The following is a 17,762-nucleotide window of genomic DNA, read 5'->3' as shown; positions in this document are numbered from 1 at the left end:
AGTGCCGTGGACTGAAGGGACTTTATGGTATCTTAAAACAGGTCAGGAACCTACAGCCAGTCTAAATCTGGCCAGCCAACTGTTTCTTATTTGATTACATATTGTCTATGGCTACTTTCGCACTGTAGCAACAGAGATGAATAGCTGCAATAGAAACTGTATGGCCCAAAAAGCAAAAAATATTTACTAACTGGCCTGTTTCAGAAAAGGAATGCTAACCCCTATCTTAAGGAGATCTCACCACCATGATGGTAATTATTACATTGATTTTATTTTTCAATAGCAAAAATTTCACAAAAATGATATTTATTTCCTTTCAGCTCCTGCAATAAAATAAAATCCCCTATCATCTCTTCATATGATTTCTAAATTATAGGCCAACAACTCATATCCAATTCAAATTTTAAAATGTTTTTTAGTATAATTTTTAAATGTCATAAAGAATCCCAAATGGCAAGCGTCTGAATTTGTTTCTTAAAATCTATCCCCCACACCCCCAATGTCAATATTCAGGCTTGAAAGAGACCTAAAGACTAGCCAAACATATACTATCAACACTCTGCACACAAGCACTACTTATGGTAATTTTCTTGGTGCATGCAAAATGCAAGCAAATTTTCATTTTAAAAGATAGCTACAAATGACCTATGTGTCCTATAACAACAAAAAATAACTCCCAATTCCTAGTAAAATGTTACATCAGGCCATCTCTCTAAGGAAAGTCATTAATGTCAGCTGGTGAGGATGATTCCAAGATCCACTGACTAGCTGGAACGTCCTAGACAGAGGAAGTTGTTCTAGGAATCTCTAGATTAGTCTAGTGGCCATTTCCTCAGTCAGAGGAGACCGGGCCAACAGAATACAGTATATGGGGAATCACCCTATCCTTCTTCACTTCTGGGGACAGAAGTGTTGCCTAAGACAAGAGTGACTGATGATTTACTGCCCAGCGTGCTCTCCCCTCCCCACTATAACCCTGAAAAAGGTAAAAATTTAAGCTAGCTAGGAGGCAGGGCAGAATACTAAAACCAACTGTGTAATATCCTACTTTGCATTAATGCAGGGGTCTTTTTATGATTTTTTTTCTTCAGCTGTAAAGCACTTAAAACAGTTTCTAGAATACAATAAGCACTAAATAAATGTTACCCAATATTATTATTAGCTCAGTATAATTCAAATCTCTTCCCTACATCAGTGCTTTACTCCCTACCATAGTATCCATTTCCCAAAGAGCTATGCTACTTTAACAGCATTTTCGATTTTCCCAAATATTTACAGATCATTAAAGCACTTTGCAAAGGGAATCTTACAACATTTCATCCAACTCACAATATGAAATAAGACAAAAAATCTTATTCAGAACACCCATAATTTAAATAGGCATACAGAAAAAGACAAGTAAATATCAGGCTTACTTATTTTTCAAGTCCCAAAGAACTTAAATGGGGCAGGGAAGAGGAGAAAATAATGGTTGTAAGTAGACACTTTTATAAACATGAAAAATCTCTCTGAAAGCACAAATATTTCTAAAGCTAAGCAAATAGTATGTCTATACTCTATTTAATGTGCGGGTTGCAATCCTCAGTTTCGTGGCTAATTTGAGTAACTTCAAGTAGTCAAAATAATTGACATAACATGCACAGGATAGTACAGACTAGTATATATCATAATTCAGGGCTCAATCTGTTAAACATCTTAAGTGTGGAAATCCAAATCTTGATAAGAAGAAACAGTCATCTTAGGCACTGTCATTTTTGGACTAGTCATATTATGAGTTGGATCTGAATGTTATCATAGAAAAACAGAAGAAATGAAAGCAATGAATATTCTACAGCCCAAAATTATATAGAAAATTTCTAGCTTATGGAATTTTTAATTTTTCTATGTTTTCCTATGTTTTCTACTTCTTTAACAATGTATAAAGTTGGCTTAGTATTTTCGGAATTTCATACTTTTGCTATCTATCAACAGCTGTGCTTTCAGTTTCTAGAAACTGTGTCCAATTCAAATAGCTGAAGAACAAAAATATATGTGTGAAGCTTTTGTTTGTTTTTGTTTTCAGGTTACAGCACTCTAACTAGATAAAACAATAACTTTCTAGGTAATGTTGGCCCATCACACAATTATGGGGAAAAAACAACCAAAATATCACTCTATGAGATTCTTATGGCTATAAAACTTAGTAACTATATAAGACTTAGTGCAGCTAAAGTACAACTAAAACTCTCTACTTTGGACTATTAACATTACATTTGGTAGTTCAGCCTTATCTTTGTTTTCTGAAATGTCAACTAACTTGACCGAAATTTCTCTATGCAAAGGAAACTACACAGAATTTACCTGTACTTTATTTGAATGAGCCACTGAGGAAGGGCTCACAATATGATGAAGACTACTAAAGGAAATGATATCTAGAGGGTGCAAATTATTAGCATCTCTTAATACATTTGCAAATTCCTACTGCGCCAAATTGCCAACAAAAACAGGTTATTTCTACCAAGTGCCTTGTCTGGTTTCTCACACCATTACCTTTCAAAGGCATTTTATGAGAACTCTGCTACATATTCCACCTCCCATTTGGTTCATATTTAACAGTGTTTCCCACCCTGTCCCTTTCTAGGCTCCAAAAACAGACGTCTCTGATGGCACATAAATGTGGCAGATCACCCTACTTCAGTAAACTTCTCTGGCTTCTTTTTCTTCTCCTGCAGTCAAGGTGAACTTGAGCTATTTGTAACCTTTTGGTCCATCTCACTTCAGAAGTAATAAAAGGACTCATGAACTCCAACTCATAAAATAACAAGACTGGTAGGTATTTACAGAATATCAAATGGGTGGGGTAGAGAGCAGGGCAGGCTACCTCCTAATGTTTCCTAGTGACAGTTCATACTCTCATCTGATTAGGCAGCTCTACCTAGTAAAGAAGAGAGCAGTGTGCCTCTTATCAAATTTAACACTGAGAGTTAGAAGGTGCCTTCTGCCATCACTATAATTATCATCAGCAAAACTTTTCTAGTCAATGTATAATCAGAGGGCTATGAAGAAAACACACAAATAAACACTCTCCAACATGAAGTACTTGTACCATGTATTCCTTAAAAGACCTGTAAATCTTTGTAGAGAAAAAAAAAATCACACTTGAAAACAGTTTAATATATATATATATATACACACACACATAATATGTTTGATATATTATAAATAATCCTCTTTATTGTCTGACATTCAGAAACAAAACTATTAATACTAATTTTTATTCTATTGTAACTATATTTTAGGAAACATGACTGAATCCAGATAATATTAAAATCTCTATAATAACAACTTTTATTATAATTGGGTTCTACTCTATCATGTAATTATGCTTAACTGAACTTTATTTACAGTTTTAATCACATGTTAATAAAAACCCAAATTTTGATAGGCAGTGCAGGGGGCTCTCTTTAGATAGTAAACTATGGAAATTAGCTCAAATGCCCCAAATGCGTATCAGTCTTAAAAAAAAAATTATACATGAAAGTACTATAAAGTGATGACGTGAAATAATTTAATTCCTCTACACTGTAATTGCTAATATTTAATAGCAGTCCTATTAAATATTTCTTACCTGCCCCTTTCAACTGCTAAGGCATCAAGTTCATCAAAGAAAATGATGGAAGGAGCCACTGCTCTCGCTTTTCGGAAGATCTGGTGGAAAGAGTGCTACATTAGCTAAAGATCAGCAAATTCCAGAACACTCCATAGCTAGTTTTAGTTTGAAAATTATATTTAGAACCAAATCTATTATGTACTAGTAAACCAGCCCAATCACTTTGTATACAACCTGTAACAGATGTATAAGCATTTCATAATGGATGTAAAAGTATCCTCTTCCACGGTGCTTACTTGCAATCAGAGACAAGACACCAATACATATTCTTAGAGGTGTGTAGGAGACAATTTGATTAAGTAATCAAACAATCTCAGTTAAAATCCCACCTTCACCACTTGGTAGCTGTGTGACCTTCAGTGGGTAACTTTATTTTTCTAAACTACGATTTCCACATCTCTAAAATGGAGATTATGAAAAATGCCTGCCTCAGAAGTTTAAGAAATGAATTTAAAAAGAATGCAAAGCACTTAGTATAATGCCTGGAACATTTATCTAAAGAAACACATATTTAAAAGAAAAATCATAAATGTATAAAATCAGCCAAAGTTTAGCATATAAAATACCCATAAACCTAAAAGTCACACACTGCTCATTTCTCTGAAGACTGTATGGAAAAAACAGCTAAAACTTGGAAAAGCATAGATAGTTTAGACCTGAAGTCAATCACACTATCAACATCAAAGACTGGCCAGACAGCCACGGGGAAAACATGTGGAAATGGGCTAGAAAACGTCAGCATAAGCAGAAAGAAATCCAAATGTGTGTAACCTGTAACCTAGGCCTCCATTTTCTGGCCACAAGTATGATGACCATAAAAATACACAACTGTCACCAAAACCTTAATATTAATAAACACCAGCTTTTTCATATTTTAATCAATGAGGTGCTATCATTATCAGTTAATGTTTTATATGATAACCAACATCTATATTTCAAGAAAAAAAAGAAAGAAAAAGTAACTTAAATTTTTTTTCTCAGATGCAAAACGAAGTATTCCAGTCTCTAAGACTCTTGGTTGATACCCACATATGTCATAAGTGGAGACCATCCGTTCCACTGCTATTTATGTGTTCTTGTCCTTGCTTAGCTTCTGTGAGGATACAGGGTGCCTGTGTGAGGCAGGCCAATCTTTGCTTGGGAAAGCCGAGACTTGTGGTCAAACTGCTATAGTTACCCCCATTTCAGTGCCTTGATTTTGCATGAACTTCCCAGTTATGTAGCTTCAGCAATATGGATTAGCCAGTAGGCCAATCAGGCACTGGCTGTAAAATTTAAGAGACAGGAGGGGGATGCACTTTCTAAATCACCAGTCAAAGGTAAAGTAAATAAAATAAGAAGAGTACAGTGACATTTTCATATACTAATAAGCTTATCTGATTTAAAGGGCTACCTGGTTTAAAGGATTTAAATCTCATTCTGACATCATGCATGCTTTGTTAAGTTTAAAAGTATCCTTACTTTTTTTAATGAAATGCTGACATTCGTTAAAAAATATCTGATAAAACTAAAGGCTGGAAATATTATGATGTTTAAAAACAAAAACAAAGAATTGTAGATGACCAAAATTGCATTTAAATATAATATTTTCCTGAAGAAAAAATATACCACTAGAATTTAGATTTGGAAACTTCAAAATCTATAACCCCAACCAAAATGGAAACCGTACAGGACAGAAGCCTGGTTCTCCTATGCAGAGTTCCACTTTAAGACATAATCTTCTTACCTCTCTAACTGCTCTTTCAGATTCACCAACATATTTGTTCATTAATTCAGGCCCCTGAATGAAAAGAAAACAACTGTTCAGTGTCTTTATAAATCCAAACACATGTATGTCTTTCAATAAAAGAGAAAATACACAAATAAAAGAAAAAGATGAAAAAAATAGACAAAAATCAGCTTTTAATTAAAATAGTTCCTCTAGCATGCTTATTTTTATTGGGTGTTATTTATGCCTCAAAAATTAAAGCCATTCTGTATTCCAAAAACTACAGGTCAACACAGTGACTGCAACTAAACATGATAGTTTAACATCTCATTCATCATCTGTCTACCCATCCATCCATAATTTTACTATATATCAGGAATGGTGCTAGGCACTGAAGATAGAACAGTCTAATACTAGATCTACAGCCCTCTCTGACAAGAAGCAAGACCTCAGGGCTAATTCTTTTTATGACTCCATGATAATCCCTGAAAATGGAATGGGAATCATGTAATCAATGACATTATCTTAGTCGCTGAGTATTTCCAAAATAAATGCTACTCTCCAGCTCCCTCCTCTCATTTGACTTGGCCATGTAGACGCTGACTTTATGGATCTGCAGGGCCAAACGAGCTCTTCTCAGCCACTATCCCAGCCAAAGGAGATAACTCCTGCAGAAAAAAATCTTAGGACCACCAACAAAGCTAACCCTCAGTCAGTGTATCACATTGTGACAATAACCTTGTTACCCTCCATAGTGTCTATTCACTCAGCCTCTGTCTGAATCTCCCTTCAGATATCTGCCACTCAGCATTTCATCCAGTTGATGGGAAATCTCTTTTCCCTTCTGTGTCCAGCTATTTTAGAATGGGTACCAAGAATGAAAGGTATGGACTTCTAGTAATAAAATCTACCAGTTTTTACTAACCAGCCATCAACAGAAGAATCCTCATAAAAGTGGCTGGACTCCCAGCAATAAAGCACCTATCACTGATTCAAAGATACACTTTTTTTTGGACATTCAACATTTCTGAATAGTAAGATTTTTCTTTCTTAAGTACCTAAAATATTATGTATAGTATGAAATGGTAGGCTTTCATTTTTACCACACACCTATCTACTTTCTCATGCTAGTTATCACATCACAAGAAGTCATGGGATTACAAAATAAATAAATAAAACAATAATAATAATAATAATGCTGTCCTGAGAACCACAACTCTTCCCTTCAGATACTGGTATAAAGTTTATTGTACAAAATGCCAGATGTCTTTCTCGGCTATGGGCTTTCACTCACTGTTCTTCCCAGCATCTGGCTTCTATTGACACCCTTCCCCACACAATTCCAAACCCATTAGACATGTATGTGTGTGCTTCTCTCTCTGCACACGCATGCGTGTACGCACACACACCTACACACACACATTATTTTGAACAAGATTCATGTTCTACCCCAGGCAAATTATGGGTCCCAACAATTTACGGGATATTAACTAGACACTAGCTTGAGTATTTCCAAAACAAAATACACCAATTAAATAAAAATCGGACTGACTGAAGCACACAGGCAAACCCTAGCAGAATGTCAACTAGTGCTACAAACTGGTACAGGCAATAGTTAGCTTCAGATAAGACACCTTATTACAAAGATAATTGTTATACTATATAGCATGGCAAGTACTAGGATAGAGGGATGCTTAGGTGCCACTGAAACATAGAAAAGCAACTGCTTAGAGTCAAGGATGTTCCTAGAGAAAGTAACATTTCAGGTGAGTGTGCAGTTGATTTACCACCCTCAAAAATATGAAATACATCAAGACCCAGAAATAAATCAAAAAGGTCTCTGATGAGCTAAAACAGGTGTTGATATGCACTTTAATGGTAGAAGAGCTCTTAAGATTTTAACTTAGAGTTCATTGACTTTTTCAGTTATATACAAGACTAACAAACTTGAGTTTGAACTGATCTAAGAATTTATAACAGGTGGAGCTTAGGGGGCAGAGAGAATGCAGCAACAGTAAGGCTACTTAAAGTGGGAGGCAGGAGCATGTCAAAAACAAGTTTAAACTTTATCCTGTAAGCAATGGGAAGAGTCTTAGGGGAGTTAACTGATAATAGGTGTATTAGGGAAAGATGATTCCAGACACAATATAAAGGATGGTTTGGAGGAACATATGAGACCAGAATGGCAGTTATGAAATTCTTAAAACAGCAAAGGTGAGAAATGATGAGGCACAGGCTTAAGGTAAAACAATGGAATGGAAATGAGAAGACAGCCACATAAACTATTTAAAAAGATAAAATCAACTTAATTTGTTGTGAGTAGCAAGATGTGAAAGAGAGAATAAGAGGTAAGGGATACTAATTCAAATTTGACTTATACTATTTCTGATGTTCACAATGACTTAATTCATGAAGGAAAAAAGGATGCTCAATATTCAGTGTAGCAACTCTCAGAAATATATATCTCATTAAAAATATTCCATCCAAGATGATTAAAATTAAAAATTTTGTAATCATAAACATAAGTGCTAACATTTACTGAATATTTCCTATGTGCCATGAACTGTTCTAAGCAATTTATATATATATATTAATTCAGTTATGTAAAATGACAGAGATGCAGAGCTACTATGATGACTTTCCATCTGTGAGTAAATTAAAGATCCACACAAAATCAAAGGCAGGGAAAATCAGAAACAAATATCTAGCACCTTAATTTCTTTGCTGACATATAGAGGCACTGAAACATTCATTTATTCATTCAAGGAATATTTATTAAGTGTCTATAATGAGTTTATGGTTTAATAGATTGCTAAAATAATCTTATTCTTAAAATATAACAATAATTATATTCTTAAAAAATAAAAATACAGCGAGGAAAAAAATATCACACCTATATAGAGAATGCCACGAAGAGAAGCAAAAATAAAACAAAGATTCCTTCCAGGTAAAGGAATCAAGGAATAATCCTGAACAGCAATAAGGGCACAACTATGTCAGGTCATTTAGAATGGAAGGAGGGAGTTAATAAACTAGGATAGGAAACTAGAAGCTAACATAAAGGAAACGGTCAGATATAACAGAACATGGAAAGAGAATTTCTGGAAGCACATGGACAAAAAATGGTTTCAGGGCAACATGCTGGGAATAACTAGGTGTAGGGTGAGAAGGGCAACACCACAAGGGACAGAGAAAAGGCAGTGTAGAGTTTGGGAGCCATGGGGTGGTAGAGACAGGGACAGCACAGAAGGACGAGGGGACATCAGTACAGGGTTTTGTGGTGGCAGCCACTTAGCATGAGATGTCAGAGATCAAGAGGGCTAAGGAGACCTTCCCCACAGAGGGGTCTCACCATGAGGTAACACTCAGAACTTAGTTTCTAAATTCTCCATCCAAAGGTATGCAAATTGCTTTAAGAATCTTATATTATACATAAAGTGGCACAGTATTATTTGAAGGTAAATTGTAAATTAAGTGTGTATACTAAAATCCTAGAGCAAGTATTTTTTTAAAAAGAAAAACCAAGAGGTTTAGCTATCAAGAAAATAGGGGAGATAAACTAGAATACCAAAATATACTCGACTAATCCAAAAGAAGGCAGGAAGAGGGGGTAAAAAAAGAACAGATGGGATAAATGAACAAAAATTACAGACGTAAAAAAGTCTTTCAAATTACAAACACACCTGAGGAAAGGAAGATAATCTTTTAATATTTTTTATACTACCTCTACAATGGTGCTTCAAAACTACTGAAATTTGATAATATGGTAACAAGTAAATAGATTAGAACATATGGGGATCAGGGTAGAACAGTCAAGAATAAGAGTAAGGAAAGGATAGGAAGAATAACTCAGAGTTCAGGCTGACAAAACCTAGCTGCTCCAAAGAGACTGCCATTCATCATGTTCAGCTGAGTTATCTGATAGCATCAATACAGAAATCCTTAAGTAATGAGAGGGGCAATTTTACCTTTCTGCCTGATTTTCTGAGTAATCTAAGTTGATGCATTAGTAAGTTTTATATAACATTAACAAGGTTAATTATAATGTTCCCCTCTCCCCCCAAAAGAAAACTCTCATCTATATCTTATGTGTGTTTTCCTCTTTTCTTTAAAAATAATCTTTTCAAAATTATTTCAAAGTAATAAATTATACATATTGTAAAAAAAATAATATTTGAGGCTAATTAGGGGGCAAATGCATGAAAAGCATAACTAACATTTAAAGGTACTCCTACATCTGACTGAAACTTACCAACAACCAAGGAATGCATAAATTACCTGTAAGCAAACAAAGTTATTAAGAAAACTTGCTTTGGACAGTGCTTTTGATGACTAAATATTATTTACAATTAGAATGTCAACTGTTTGTACATCGACACTTAAACTGTCTCCAAGCAATCATATTTACACAACAGAATTGTTTTGAAGCTAATTCCCCAAAGATAACTACAGAGAGACCTCATCACCAATGATTTAATTATCTTAATTTCTTAAATAATACAATCCCAAATAGCTTTAACTTGAATAAAGACAAACAATGAAACATTAGTAATGCCAAGACACAACATTCTCACTTTTTAAAGGATAAAGAAATAGCAACAGCTTAACACCAAACCAATTTTACAAGTTTGTTTTTAGACACAGGTTAGACTATACAACAGAAACACAAAATTTATACTCACAACTATCAGTAAGATAAATAAACCTGGAGGCATTTTCCCAAGTATTGTGGGATTGAGGAAGATAAAATGTAAAGGGCCAGAGAGTAAATATTTCAGGCACTCTGGGACTCATACACCCTGTGTCACATATTCTTCTTCTTTTAAACATCCCATTGGAAATGTAAGGTTCATTCTTTTTTTTTTTTTTTTTTTTTTCCTTTTTGCGGTATGCGGGCCTCTCACTGTTGTGGCCTCCCCCGTCGCGGAGCACAGGCTCCGGACGCGCAGGCTCCGGACGCGCAGGCTCAGCGGCCATGGCTCACGGGCCCAGCCGCTCCGCGGCATATGGGATCCTCCCAGACCGGGGCACGAACCCGTATCCCCTGCATCGGCAGGCGGACTCTCAACCACTTGCGCCACCAGGGAGGCCCATAAGGTTCATTCTTAACCAGAGGGCTAAATTAAAATAAACTGTAAGTTGGATTTGGCCCCAAAACTGCAGTTTGCTGACCCCTGATCTAGATTAATCTCATACAATTTGAAATAGTTCATTTCTGCCAATGAGATCAAAAGTCACCAAAAATATCAATGACACAATTGCTGAGTGAAAAACCTGGACTTCAATACATTGAGAGAGGGCTTCCCTGGTGGCGCAGTGGTTGAGAGTCCGCCTGCTGATGCAGGGGACGCGGGTTCGTGCCACGGTCCGAGAAGATCCCACATGCCGCGGAGCGGCTAGGCCCGTGAGCCATGGCCGCTGAGCCTGCGCGTCTGGAGCCTGTGCTCCGCGACGAGAGAGGGCACAACAGTGAGAGGCCTGCGTACCGCAAAAAAAAAAAAAAAAAAAAAAAAAAAAATTGAATTGATCAAAATATTAGTGAAAAAAATCAATGACCGTTAAAAAAAAAAGCAATTTTAAAATAGCTAGTAATGTTTAAGTTGTTCATGCCCAATGACAAACTTCTATTTCTAGGTATGTATACCCTAGAGAAACTCTTGTACATACACACAAGGAGATATGTACAAGAATATTAGTGTAGCATTCTTAACAGCAACAAAAAAAATTAAACCTGGAATCTAAACATTAATTAAATCTAAAAATTCATTAACATAAAAATGGGTAAATAAATTGTAGTGTCCTTATAAAATATGAAGGGCTGGACTACAGAGACAGTTTGGCAGCAGGAAGACCAGCAAGAAAGTTATTATACAGCCAAAATCCACTGCCTTGTACACTTACAACCAAGAGTAGAGAGCTCCTAATGTTTTGCCAAATTTTCAAAGGTCATGGAACAGTTGTAATTTTCCCCATTGGTTATTAAGATCATTTTGCATGGTTTCATCTTGCATGACCATTCTTAGAGCCCTGCACTACAGGGCAAAACAAGGTCTGCCCATTTATAATATATAATATAAATTATACTTTTACCCAAAAGGGACTATGAACAAAGAGTTAAGAAAGTAAACAACAAAACAATTTGGGCCCATTCAATAAAAGAAGCTTTAGATAATCAGGAGAATGGATTTTTGTTGGGGAGGGGTTGGGGGCGGGCAGTGAGGAAGGGATAAGAAAATTTTATGCAGAATTTCATTCAGTTTAGGGTGACTACTTAGGCAAGTGTGACCTAATAAAAATCAGAAAGGAAACTGGTTTCACTGTTACTTTATTATCATGCAAAGTCTGTATTACTGTTACTGTTCTTCTAGCTACTCTCCATAAAAGTCAATGGTGTAACATAAAAATAGTAAGCCAGTGAAGACATTTCCTTAAGCAGGCAATATACTTAATACATATATACTGCCTTCTAATTATCTGGCTTAAGTGAAGGAAAGCGGTTAGAGAATCCAGAAAAATGATTACTGTTCTCCATAGAGCTGACTCTAAAAAAGATGACTTGAATATCGGTGTTGGAAAGTACAAGATTATGATCATTTCATGATCTAAGAACACAATACGGTGCTACAGACAACAGAAAGATTAACATGCTTTAAAAATCTGATGTACAGGCAAACCGACAATACTGTGTTGAAAATGTGAAAATATGGCCTACAGCCTTAAATAATGAAGGGCCATTCCACTACTACGTAGAGGTGGGCTACGTATAGAAAAACCTGTGGATAACAAACAGTGTTTTTTCTCCAAAAACAAAACAAAAGAAAAAAAAAATCAAACAGATTTGAAAATCTAACCTAAGAAGTTAGCGCTGTGACGAAAATCTGGGTTAGAATAATTCAAGTCAAGTATTACTAACAAGTCATAGCAGTAATGAAAAGTACTGTAAGGTCTCTAGAGAACATGTGATTTTGTACAGAACTGCATGCTGAGGAATTCTACCTGGATGACTGGCTTAAAAATGCAATCCCAGTAACTGAACTGATATGTTACATAAATCCAGAATTCCATATGAAGTCTAGGAAATATCATCCCCAAGAAAGGTTATTTTGAGTTTGAAGTTCAAATTGCCAAAAATCACTGTGTTATGGTACAAGTTGCAAAAGATTAAAATCACTTTCAAAGATATATACTACATTTTATTCTAACACTAACAGAAAACTTAAGGGATCATAAGCTGTGCTGCTATACTTTTTTGTTCTATTTGAGGTCAAATACAATCCAATTCTTAAAAACAGAGGAAAACAGCAACTAGCATCAGCTAATTTTATGAAATCTTGCTAAACGCTTGATATGTATTATCCCCTTACTGCTTACAACACTCCTCTGAGGTGAATAGTTTAGCCACCAACAGGCAAAAAAGATAAACAACAGATTAGAATATAAGCATTATGTGAGTTACTCATAGAATGTTATTCGTGGAAGGGCTTTAGGAGAATCATTTACTCTAACCTATCTCATTTAAAACCTGAGGAAAACAAAGCCCAAAGAAGTTAAGTGAAATGCCAGAAGTCCCAGAAAAGTTAAATGACAGAAATGATGACAAGAATACAGGATTTGAGTTCCCAGACTACTTTTTCTAAAAACTATGATGTCCTCTGTTTTCCAAGTTCTAAAAAAAAAAATAAAATTAGGAAAAAAAAAAAAAAGGAAATGTCCACTTAAGATTGTACATGGTACCAGCAATTCAAATTCAAAGGTATTTGTGGGAAGAGATCAAGTGGTAAGGGCAAATTCTAACTCTCAATAAATGGCTGCTAGCATGGGTTAATTTGAAAATAAGGATTTTATTAATAACCATTATAGACAAGAGACCATTAATATCTAATTATAAGGGTTAGGTACATATAGTATGGTCTATGAATCCCATATTTGCTCTTAAGTTATTTAACTCTTTAAAAAAATAATACATGAATCCCTAGAATGGATAAGGTTGATGAAACCTGATAAGGTTATTTCTCTTCTAATTTTACTTACCAAAATAACTATGTTATTTTGGTAACAGGACTATGTTAGTCCTGCCACATTTTGCCTGCCTAGGTAAGTGTTTCATTGATAAGCGTGTCCAAGAAAACCACCAAAAGTAAGTTAAGTACCATAAATTGGCTTGTTTTGGGGTAGTGTTATTTTTAATTTTTCCATGACCAAGATTTCAAGTGTTCAAGTTTATAAAACAACAAAAATAACATAAAAACATGTAAAAATTTGCCCAACTGTTCTGTTAAATCTAGTGAAAACTAAACCTGACTTATTTTTTACTGTGTTTCAGTATTTTACACCATATCAGTCACAAATTCGAGTACAATATTTATACCTCATGCTCTTGCAATTTTGCCCCTTTAATCACTACTGGTTTTTTTCCAGTCTTCTCAAGGGCTTTTTAAATGTGTCTGACACCTGCCTGTTGCTTTTGGCTATTACAATTCAAATCAAGGTTTTATAAGTTCCCGAATGTCTAGGGAAGGCAAGTTAACCCAAGCGTTAACTATGGTTAAATGTTATGGAATAAGCTCATAAAAACCCAAAGTCACATGAGATAGAATTATATATATGCAATGTGAGTAAAGGATCTTGAAAATTAATAAAAAGTACAGCATCAGCACACAGAGAAGGCCATTTTGGGAAAGCACTTCAAAGAGTCTGAAAACAGGCATTAAGTACTAGGCAAGAAATGCCGTGGGCAAGTAAAAACCCCTAAAAAGTGAGAGGGTCTGGCAGAGAAGGAAATAGAATTCAAGCTGTTTTCTCAAAAAGTATAATACAAACTTTCCCCACAATTCATTTATTCAAGAAAAGAAAATGACACATTTCTTCAGAACTTACACTGTGGGCACCAAGCTGACTACAGTTAAGCTAGCTATAAAGTGCGCTTGTGCACACCCCCCCAGAAAAATCCCCTATATTATTAGTGACCACTCTCATGACTCTCAATCTCCTTTACTGACTACTGTGCACAATCTTAAACACGAGGTCTCAACTTCCATGTTTTAATCTCTAGAAATAACCTTTCTCTTGAGCTACAAACTCATATTCAACACCCTTTTGGACATTTCTGCCATATTGCTCTAAAGGCATTTCAAACTCCACATATCTAAATCTCAATCTGGTACCTGCTCTCCCACCTCCAACCTACTTTTCCTCCTCACATGCTAACTCTTCCTAGAGTTGGGGTATTTCCATCTGCCAGTCATTAAAAGTAAAAATTTTAATCACCTTTGACTTCTTTCTCATTTCTCACATACAATTAATCATCAAGATTCTAAATGCTATCCATTTCATTATATCACTTGCTTAGTCAAATGTCTTTCTTACTGAATCATGAGTTGGTAGATAGCAAGGAGACCATCTAATGCACTTTGTTTACCATGTACAGTGCCAAACATACAGAAGGTGCTTAATATATATTTGAGTTATTGTTGCAATACTAAAACACTTACAAGTATTTTTAGTGTTATAGACATGAAACTGTAATATTTATTTCAACCCCAATTAAATTTCATTCAAAAGAGATTTAAAAGAAGGAAAAAATAACTAAACTCTCTCAGCTGAAATCCACAAATAAAAATTGAACTGACACAACAACAAAATGTTCTATTATTAAGTAAACTTCTTGGAAGTGTAAAAGCATTCTTTTCCTTCTAAATTTCTCTAGGTCTTCTTAGATTCCAAATACTAAAGGTTTTGTTATTATTTGTTATATATATTGTCATTTTTTACTTTTAGCCACGTGTTACAGAATACTTTCATGTCAAGACATTAATCTGATACAAGCCCAACTCAAAAAAAATTTATTAACATACACGGTTTTAATATATGATGTCTCAAATTTAACATGTCAGCTTATATGGTGCACAAAATTTAAGTAAATTCAATCTAACTTCTACATAACTTTGTGATACTGACCATGGCACAGTAACAATTCTATTTGTCCTAAGAAAACTATATAATTATTAGTTATCCCCTAATAGCCATTCAAACATTGATAAAACTAACTATATGTCTTTATTTAACATGGATGCTAATAACTGTCAACTTAAGAGCATGGGGCACGTAAGACAACACTATTTGGAGACATCAAGATTGTTTTAAGTTAAAAAAAAAAAAAAACCCTAATGGAAATTAAACAGAAACTCAAAAGGTTTCAGACTCCAGATGAGCCCAAATAGCAATAAACTTGTGGAAGGAGAATAAAGAGTTAGGGTCCACAAAAGGCATGAAACTGGACATAGTTCCTAGTGAGACTCTAAATTAGAAGCTGCACCCAGGTGAAAGAAAAAATAACTAAAACACTAAAAGAAAGTATTCTTTATAATGTTGGGGCCTAGGGCCAGAACCAACACACCTTTATAGGCTTCAACTGAGAACTGCAGTAAAACAGGCAAGCTCAGGGAAGCCTCAAACTCAGTTTCTCTAGCCAACTTCCTCTCAGGGCTCTTCTCAGTCACTTTCCACTATCTTGTGGAACATGAACAGAGCGGTGATGAATAGGAAAGGTCTCCTCCAAAGCCCTCACCCAAGGAATCGACAATCTCCCTGTGATTCTGCTCCTTCCCTGCATCCCACTCATCATGTACAGCACAGTACAGAACACTTGAGCTGGCCTTTTTTTTTTGGCTGCACTGCGTGGCATGCAGAACTTCCCCAATCAGGGATGAACCTATGCCCCCTGCAGTGGAAGATGGAGTCTTAACCACTGCATTGCCAGGGACGTCCTAAGCTGGCCTTTTCAACTTCAGTTACATTCACTGAATCCAGACATAATATGTATGCCCTGATACTGACCTTAGAACTCTTATTTAATTAACAGACTTTTTTGTTTTGGTAAAGTTTAAGGTTTACAGAAGAACTGAGCATACAGTACCAAGAGTTCCCATATACTCATCCCTACCCCAACACACGCTCAGTTTCCCCTATTCTCATCATATATTAATATATTATGATACATTTGTCACAATGAACCAATATTGATACATTATTATTAACTGAAGTCCACAGTTTATTTAGGTTTTCTTAGTTTCTACCTAATGTCCTTTTAGGATCTCATCCAGGAAACCACAACAGTATATTTAGCTGTCCTGTCTCCTTGGGCTCCTCTTGGCTGTGACAGTTTCTGAGACTTTCCTTATTTTTGATGACCTTGACAGTTTCAGGAGTACTGGTTAGGTACTTTACAGAACGTCCGTCAATTTGGGTTTGCCTGATGTTTTTCTCATAGGTAGACATGGATTATGAGTGTTTGGGAGGAAGACCTTGGGAAGAAAGGACCATTCTCATCGCATCATGCATGGGTACATACTAACAACATGACCAATTGGTGTTAACCATGATAACCTGGCTGAGGTAGGCTTCTCCACTACCAAGTAACTCTGCCCCTCCCTCCTTTCCATAAGGAACCCTCTTGTAAAGAAGTCATAACTATATGCAGCCCACACTTAAGAGTTAAGTAGTTATGCCCTCTAAAACTTCTTCACTTACGTTTTAAATATAATCCTCTCAAAAGGCCTATAGAGATGAAAAAACTAAGTCTTAGAGCTAACGCATTTAAGGTTACAGAGCTAAAAAGTGCTAGTGTTAGAAATCAAACCAAAGCTATCAGAATCCTAGCTTAATGCTCTTTTCATTGTAACACACTCAATCTCAAGGGCACAAATTATATAGTAATAGGTAAATTTCAAGCTTCACATTATTCAACCATTAGTCTTTTTCCCTACACTTCCATTTAGTTCATCAGGTTCCTGTTTCTTTGGCAGTGTTTACCCTTTCTTATTAACTCAATCAACTTCCACTCCAAAGTCATGCTATTTTCCTCAGTTTTCTTTGTCTGAGAGAAACAAAATTATTTTTTAAACTAGGTCCCAGAAACATCTTTCCACATCTCTGAACCTGCCCCATAGAAACTGCCTGAACTACCTCTTCAAGTAATTTGGTGTAATTAATGAAAAAAAGCACTGGGCACTAGTTTTACTTAAAAAAAAAAAAAAAGGAAAATGGAAGACTGTATAATACAGTGGGGTTTAGTGCTTAGACTCTGGAGTCAGAAAGTCCTGAGATCAAATTTCAGTTCCATTACCACCACTTTGACTTGGAAAAGTCACTTCACCTTCTTAAACATCACTATCCTTATTTGTAATCCTAGAAACTAATCTTAAAGCATTCAGTATGTAAAAGAGGTATCTATGCAGTTTTCCATGCAATATCTGCAAAATGAAAGCTCTATGATTTATAGACTAGCCTATATAATTTTTTTTTTAATTTAAAGATGAACTTGGAACCTACAAAGTTCAAATTATGTTGTACCTTTGGTAACAGAATAGTAGGGGATCTAGTTAAACGAACAATAGTAATTACTTT

At 35.5% G+C, this 17,762-nt stretch overlaps 1 protein-coding gene across 2 annotated transcripts in view; it reads right to left on the bottom strand.

Annotated features, from left to right (window-relative positions):
* AFG2A (AFG2 AAA ATPase homolog A) overlaps window positions 1-17,762 on the bottom strand; it is a 348,297-nt gene that overhangs the window by 246,636 nt on the left and 83,899 nt on the right. For both annotated transcript variants that reach the window (XM_060105705.1, XM_060105706.1), the window contains exons 12-13: window positions 5,376-5,429; window positions 3,608-3,687 (exon numbers count right to left, since the gene is read on the bottom strand). In XM_060105705.1, the coding sequence (XP_059961688.1) occupies window positions 3,608-3,687; window positions 5,376-5,429 (134 nt within the window). The remainder of the gene's footprint in view (window positions 1-3,607; window positions 3,688-5,375; window positions 5,430-17,762) is intronic.

The sequence above is a fragment of the Mesoplodon densirostris genome, chromosome 1 (assembly GCF_025265405.1).
Source record: "Mesoplodon densirostris isolate mMesDen1 chromosome 1, mMesDen1 primary haplotype, whole genome shotgun sequence".
Classification (NCBI taxonomy): Eukaryota; Metazoa; Chordata; class Mammalia; order Artiodactyla; family Ziphiidae; genus Mesoplodon; species Mesoplodon densirostris.
This window is presented reverse-complemented; position numbering and strand designations above follow the sequence as displayed.